We start from the raw sequence: 7665 nt of genomic DNA, 5'->3' as shown, positions 1-7665 counted from the left end.
TACACCTCCCTCTTCCAAAGAGCTTCCCCGAAGTCCTTTAGCGCCACCAAGCCATGTCTACCCTCTTTCATCTGTAACAAGTAGCAGACGGGCATAAATATATCCAACTTTGTATGTAAGACTTTTCCCATTATAGAACTCCAGCCTCAGAGTCAGAGAGCATCAAGCAAACTGGGTTCTAAAAAGAAGGAGCAACACTATAGAGTAACCTGAAGCCCTAACGTTGCTCAACTGGGGTATTAGGACACATCCCTTAGCTTCTATGGTCTGGTATCTCTGATGGTTCTAGGCATTCAAGTTTGGACGTGGTCATACACTTTGCTCAGGCCTCTGTTGCTATGATTTCATCATGATGTCTCTACCTAAGTCTTTCGTGTATTGAATTGTTGGCCCCAGCTCATGGTGGGAGTGAGGTGAGCAGGTCATGAGGCCACTGAGTTTTGTAACTTAGTGATCCTTTGATGAGTCCATAGTCAAATGACTGAGCTGTCAGAAGGAGGAAGGAAGGACTTAGGGAGAGGAAGTGAGCTGCCAGGGCATGCTTTTCAGGCTGATATCTTTTCCTTGGACTCAACCCTCTCCTCCACTCCCTCCCTTTTCAGCTTTATATTTGGAGGTTTACACCATATAAGCATACCATCTATGCCCTTGGGTTTTCTTTAAATTTCTTTAAATGCATTATTTATTTCTTATTTATGTATTAATTTTCAAGCATTCATTTCTATAAATAGAAGACCAGCATTACAAACAATAAAATTAAAGGAACGTATGGAAAATATATTAATTTACTTAAAAACTAAATGATGATAAGATAAAAATAGTAAATGAGGAAACACAAACAATGAAATACTATATTTACAAAACAATTTATACCTGAAAGCAAGCTACTTAATGCAGAAAGCAAACCATTGACCATTACTTAGTAACATACAGACTCTATCTGTCTTGGCCACCGTCACCAGCTAGGTGACAGGCGGTAGATTGGTCAAGGATGACAGTCACTGCAGTCATAGTAACATACAGACTATCTGTCTTGACCACCGTCACCAGCTAGGTGACAGGCGGTAGATTGGTCAAGGATGACAGTCACTGCAGTCATCTCCTGGGGCTTCAGTGAACATGTGCTGCCAGCGCCTTGGCCAGATGCTCTATTTTATGTACACTTCCAAGGTTCTAGATTCTGTGCTGTACACTCTGGAACTGGTATTGATGTGATAAACACCATGACTCAAAGCAGCTTGGGGAGGAAAGGGTTTATTTCCGCTCATAGCCCCCAGGGCACAGTCTGTCACTTAGGGAAGTCAAGCCAGGAACTCAAGGCACAAATCTAGAGGCGGGAACTAAATCAGGGGACATGGATGAACACTGCTCGGAATGACCATGAAGAAGGGATGACGGATCAAAAACCCACTGCGATTGTTCTTGAGTTCCCATTCTTCCTCATTGCCCGCTATGTTCAGCTAGTCCAAATTTATCCCATGCTTTTTCAGACCCAGGCCAGCTGGCCTTGGTGAGTTCCCGATAGAACATCCCCATTGTCTCAATGTGTGGGTGCACCCCTCGCGGTCCTGAGTTCCTTGCTCGTGCTTCGTCTCCTTCTGCTCCTGATTTGGACCTTGAGATTTCTGTCCGGTGCTCCAATGTGGGTCTCTGTCTCTGTCTCCTAGGGAAGGTGACTTGATCGGGAGAGGGGGAGGGAAATGGGAGGCGGTGGCGGGGAGGAGGCAGAAATCCTTAATAAATAAATAAATTTAAAAAAAAGAAATACAAAAAAAAAGGAAGGGATGACGGTCACAGCTTATGCAAAGCAAGGCTCCTCTCTGGAATGTCGTCCACCTTGGGAACAGCATATTGGACAAGCGTGTTCCACTCTCTGATTCGTTCAGCAGTGGTGTTTACCAGATGTTGAGGGACAGGATGGTTGATTGTAGTTGTTTGTAGCTGGCCCTAGCACTCCTGGCACTCTCTTCTAACTATGCCCTACCATTGCAGCACCATCTTTGCTGAAGTCCTCCCCAAAGCCAGGCAGATAACAACACTGTGCTTCTGAACCCATGACTGTGGATTCGATAAGCTGTTTATCTTTGCAAACCTCTCAACCTCAAGTATGTAATTACAGCAGCAGAGGATGGACTAACATGACTCTCTGGGTTTTGGTTTGTTGTTTTTGTGTTTCGTTTCTTTGTTTGACTTATTTCCTGCAGATCAGGCCACGAACACTGTCCCCATAGGTCCTCACGCGGTACTGTATCAACTTCACTATCAAAAGCACTTTCTCTCCTGGTCAGCCCCTACACCACCCTGCTTGCTTGCCACGGAGCTCCCACAATGCCTTTCCTGGCCTGTCCCCTTCCTGGACACCCTTTATACTCGAGTTCCAATCCATTCAAGCCAGCACTCAAATAGCAAAGTAGATTGGGTTTTTGTGTTTTTGTTTTGTTTTGTTTTGTTCTATTCTGTTTTCTGTTTTTCCTGCCCTTTCCTTTCCAGGGAACAAATGAGGCACACTTAAACCAACTTTAGCTGAGGACAAAGGTTATAAACAAACAGTCTCCCTCTCAACCGTGAGAAAGATGTCTGGAGAAGCACCAGGTCAGGTGAGCACAATTCCTACTCTTCCCCCACCCCTGAGAAAGACTGAACATGACATGCATCTCAGGCCAGAGGCTGAGAGAGGGGAATTGGGCTTCTGAGTTGAGCAAATAATCCACACACAGTCTGAAGGCCCTTCGGAGAACAGAAGTAAAGTCCAGTCTGGAAGGAAGGTTGGCCTCACCTGAGGCTCTGTCTTTCGGAGACTCTGTCTTTAGGAACATCTCAGGAAAGCGCAAACACAAAAACACTTCAGACCTTGTTCAACCTCTGTTCTGCCCTTGAGTCTAGCCTTTCCTGTCATGGATTACACTGCTTCCCGTGCTAAACACTACAGAGAAAACGAAAGACGTTAATGTTGTTCTTTCTAGTTATCTGTTCAGGATGCTTGTGTTCCATCCTAGAATTGCAACCACCCGCCAGGAGCCGCCCGGAGGAGAGAGCGCCTTTCCCTTGAGGTCATGCTGCCATCTCGTGGACACTGCGAAATTCACACGCAAAGACTGGTGCTCCCGTCCTAAATTTGATGTTGATTTGGTTTAGTGAAAGGGGTCCGAGATTGAGAGTGGAGGAGCTAAAAATCCTTCCGAGTGAAAAGAAAACAAATTATTTGTTTCAAAATAAGAAAGTTAGTGCATATTTGAGACTTGTATAACGGTAGAAAAGCATAGATGGTGGGTATATACTACGTTCTGTATCGCTTATGAGGAGGAAGTGGTGTGGCTCGTGAGGACAGTGGACTTCCGGGGCTGACAAAGAGTAAGCTGAAAACGTCTGGCTTACGCCCACCCATGTTCTTAAAATCCTGATTCCATAAACAACGATTTAAAATAAAAACAGCCATTACCAAAATAGGTCCTGAAGAGACGTTTCTAAAGCCAGGTGTGGAGGCACGGACCTACAACCCCAGCACTTGCGTAGTAGGGGCAAGAAGGGTAGGAATCCAACGTCACTCTCAGGTACGTGCTGAGTTCAAGGCCAGACTAGGATACATGAAACGCGTCTCAAAACACCAAAAAATGTAAAACGGACCTATATTCATCCACGTGAGGATGTTAAGACAGACTTCTGGGGAGGTGATAGCAACTGAGAAAGTCTACATAGACTGAGGACGGACTCAGTGCTTCTTAATCACAGTGAGCATCGGATGTCTGTGAACTGAAAATACAGATGGCCAGGCCCGTGCAAACTTGTACTTCATGTGGCTGGAGACTGGCCAGCCACTGGATACCAGAATATTCACCCGAATGATCCCTCTACACTCCCAAGAGGGGAGCCACAGTCAATAGAAAACAAACAACCCCAACTTTCACTTATATATCAGCTTCCACTCCGCAATACATAAGATTGCATGTGAACAGGACGGGATAGGGCTCTGCATCTGGGCGACATGGAAATGTAACTAGAAAGACACCAATTAGAACCCTATTTGAGGATGTTGGACCTGGGCCATGTAAATGAAGCACACTTACCATTTAATGTAATAGTGGTTTAATGCATGAGTTCTGCACGTGTGTATGTGTGTGAAATGCAAAGGACAATGTCAGGTGTCCTCAGAAACAGAGCCCGCCTCCTCTAAGACAGGGTCTCTCGCTTGCCTGAAGCTCCCCAGCAAGGATGGATTGGTTGGCCAGTGAGCCAGGGATCCGCCAGGCTCCACTTCCCCGGCACGGGGATAGGGTGCTCACCACCACACCCAGCATCTGTATGTCCGTCCTGCTGCTCATGCTTGAAAGCCAAGCACCCTGTGGACTTAACCACTCCCCCAACTATGTAACATTTTTGTTTAAAAACTGATAGCTCTTCCAAATATCAACACAGGAAAGAGCTCTCTACAGATGCAATGGTTATGGAATTTTCCAACTCCCTTGAAAATGGCATGACCTCTTCCTAGAACCAGAGAGTGACCCAGGTATCTTTTCCAAAACCACCTGAGCTAGAGCTAGCCCACAATGTTGGATGTTATGTTCATAGAGTACGCACCTCGGCGGAAAGGGCCTTACTGTGGAGAAACCTGGTAGTTTTCTGGAAGATGTTTCCAGACAGTCTCGGGGAAGGTGTATCTTTCAGCATGAACTAAAGAGGTCCATGGGTTCCCAACATATGAGGACAGAACCTTGTTGATCCCAGAGTTTGTTTTTATTTTCTAGGGAAGTTGGGAATATGGCTTTTAATATGAAGTTCCTCTGCTAATTAGCCCACTACTAATTGCAAATCATTGTGTGTGTGTGTGTGTGTGTGTGTGTGTGTGTGTACTGAAGAAAACACTTCTGGGCCACCAGAATTAGTCTGTCGGTGGGAGATGTCTGAGCCAAATAAGCTCGAAGTTCCTGGCATCTCAGAAACCCACTTCCTCTTTGCACCTCATGTGTAATCCTGAAACAGTTACAACAGTAACTGTGGCACGTTACACTGGTACAGTATGGATATAAAAGGTAAGACTGTCATCTTCCTTTTCTGAATAGTGGGGAGTAGAACACACACCCACCTACCAGGTGGCTAAGCTGATTCCATTCTTTCTAGTGTAAATAGAAGCTCTCCGGAGAAAGCCTACGGCCTCACTCTAAATCAAGTTCTCTCTCTGCTAAATCTTAAAACACCTTGCCACTCCCAAGTAGCACTCAACAAACTTATACTGTAAGATATTCAGAGGTGTGGCTCTTTCCCAATACCTTCTTGCATGCCATTTGTTCACTACAGGATCCCTTGGGGACATGTCTGGTATATGTAATACACTTAGAGACATGTCTGGTATATGTGATACACTTAGAGACATGTCTGGTATATGTGATACACTTGGAGACATGTCTGGTATATGTAATACACTTAGAGACATGTCTGGTATATGTGATACACTTAGAGACATGTCTGGTATATGTGATACACTTGGAGACATGTCTGGTATATGTAATACACTTGGAGACATGTCTGGTATATGTAATACACTTGGGGACATGTCTGGTATATGTAATACACTTAGAGACATGTCTGGTATATGTGATACACTTAGAGACATGTCTGGTATATGTGATACACTTGGAGACATGTCTGGTATATGTAATACACTTGGAGACATGTCTGGTATATGTGATACACTTAGAGACATGTCTGGTATATGTGATACACTTAGAGACATGTCTGGTATATGTGATACACTTAGAGACATGTCTGGTATATGTGATACACTTAGAGACATGTCTGGTATATGTGATACACTTAGAGACATGTCTGGTATATGTGATACACTTAGAGACATGTCTGGTATATGTGATACACTTAGAGACATGTCTGGTATATGTAATACACTTAGAGACATGTCTGGTATATGTAATACACTTAGAGACATGTCTGGTATATGTGATACACTTAGAGACATGTCTGGTATATGTGATACACTTAGAGACATGTCTGGTATATGTGATACACTTAGAGACATGTCTGGTATATGTGATACACTTAGAGACATGTCTGGTATATGTGATACACTTAGAGACATGTCTGGTATATGTAATACACTTAGAGACATGTCTGGTATATGTGATACACTTGGCATAGCTTGGTGAATCATGAGATCATCTTAACTCCATCTGCAAAGCCTCATTTCTCCTCATTCCTGCCTGACCTTTGCTCTCTGGTTTTAGACCTCTAATTCCCTGGACCTTGGATGACGTCAGAGAAGAACACTTTCCAGCATGACCCCCTCCCACACATCTCACTAAGACTTAGCTCAAAGCCAGGAGTGCCCAGGACTTGGCTCACACTGAAAGCTCTGCTGCAGTGAGGTTAAGAGACTCCCATTTTATTCAGCATCTGTATCTTGAGTGGTGTGGGAAGGCGGGGATTTATCCGCACAAATTAAATTCTGTTATATATTTTGCATATATTTTGCATTCTGATTTTATTTCATGTGAGTAACAGGATCATTATATGGCGAGGGATGGGCCAGGCCTCCTTCAGACTCATTGAGAAAATCTCATTACCTTCTAAGACAAATTGAATTTTTAGACATTGAAAAGAATTTCATGAGGTTCATCCCTAAGCCCATAAAACAGCAGCTAAAGCAGATTAGTGAACAGAGATTCCCACAGAAAGCAGCTCAACTGGGAATGAGGATAATGGTTAATGGGGAAACTTAGAAGGAGGAAAAAAATTCAGAACCACACAGTGATGACTTCTAAAGAGCGACAGAGAAAAGGAAAGGCAGAGGTAGAGAAAAGAGGATTAAGGGGGAAGCGGGACTGGGCAGTGCTTCTGAAGCAGACATGATAAGGGGGAGGGTATCCGTCCAAAAATCCACTCTCTGATCTTTCAGTCTCTGTCCAACACTCATGTTCAAATCCAGCTTCAGGTACTGCTCGTCCTGGTCGTAGATTGGCCACGGAGGCAGGCCGGCCCCGTTAGGATCCCTGAAATGAGAGCAGACTCCGATGAGGTGGTCAGCCTCAGACGCCTGACTGCAAGGAGGCCAGCCGGTTCACTCACCCGCTCCTGGCGAAGTTAGCCCAGTATTTCATCATCTTCCTGCTTAGCGACTTCTCTTCCTCAGTGGCTTCCTCTGCAGATGAACACAAATCCAGCTGCTCACCAGCTTCACCTGGGCCTGAGGCTCCTCCCATTCGGTGAGGCTGTTCCTAACTTGGCCACTCTCTGAATCCTTACAAATAAGTCCTAACTCCCATATGCAGCTGAGGCATCACCCAAGAAATCCTGGCTTCCAAATAATGCAAGCTGAACATACCTTCCTCACTGGACCTCACTCTAGCTATTCCCATTTGAATTCAGGATTCTTGGGATATTCATTCTCTCTCTCTCTCTCCTTCCCTCCCTCCCCCCCCTCTTTCTGTATGTGTGTCTGTCTCTCTCTCTTTCTCTCTCTCTCTCTCTCCCCCTTCCTCCCTCCCTCCTCCTCCTCCTCCTCCTCCTCCTCCTCCTCCTCCTCCTCCTCCTCCTCCTCCTCCTCCTCCTTCTTCTTCTTCTTCTTCTTCTTCTTCTTCTTCTTCTCTCTCTCTTTCTCTGTGTCTGTCTGTCTCTCTCTCTCATTAACTACAGTCAACCACTGCTATCTGATAAGAT

General features: G+C 44.9%; 1 protein-coding gene across 2 annotated transcripts in view; it reads right to left on the bottom strand.

Moving 5' to 3' along the window:
- Window positions 1–6485: 6485 nt before the first annotated feature.
- Ces5a (carboxylesterase 5A) overlaps window positions 6486–7665 on the bottom strand; it is a 138129-nt gene continuing 136949 nt past the window's right edge. For both annotated transcript variants that reach the window (XM_075976914.1, XM_075976915.1), the window contains 2 exons: window positions 7075–7147; window positions 6486–6998 (listed from right to left, as the gene is read on the bottom strand). In XM_075976914.1, the coding sequence (XP_075833029.1) occupies window positions 6767–6998; window positions 7075–7147 (305 nt within the window). In that variant the 3' untranslated portion in view covers window positions 6486–6766. The remainder of the gene's footprint in view (window positions 6999–7074; window positions 7148–7665) is intronic.

The sequence above is a fragment of the Microtus pennsylvanicus genome, chromosome 6, assembly GCF_037038515.1.
Source record: "Microtus pennsylvanicus isolate mMicPen1 chromosome 6, mMicPen1.hap1, whole genome shotgun sequence".
Lineage (NCBI taxonomy): Eukaryota > Metazoa > Chordata > Mammalia > Rodentia > Cricetidae > Microtus > Microtus pennsylvanicus.
The sequence above is the reverse complement of the archived record's forward strand: the minus strand, read 5'-3'. Positions and strand labels throughout refer to the sequence as shown.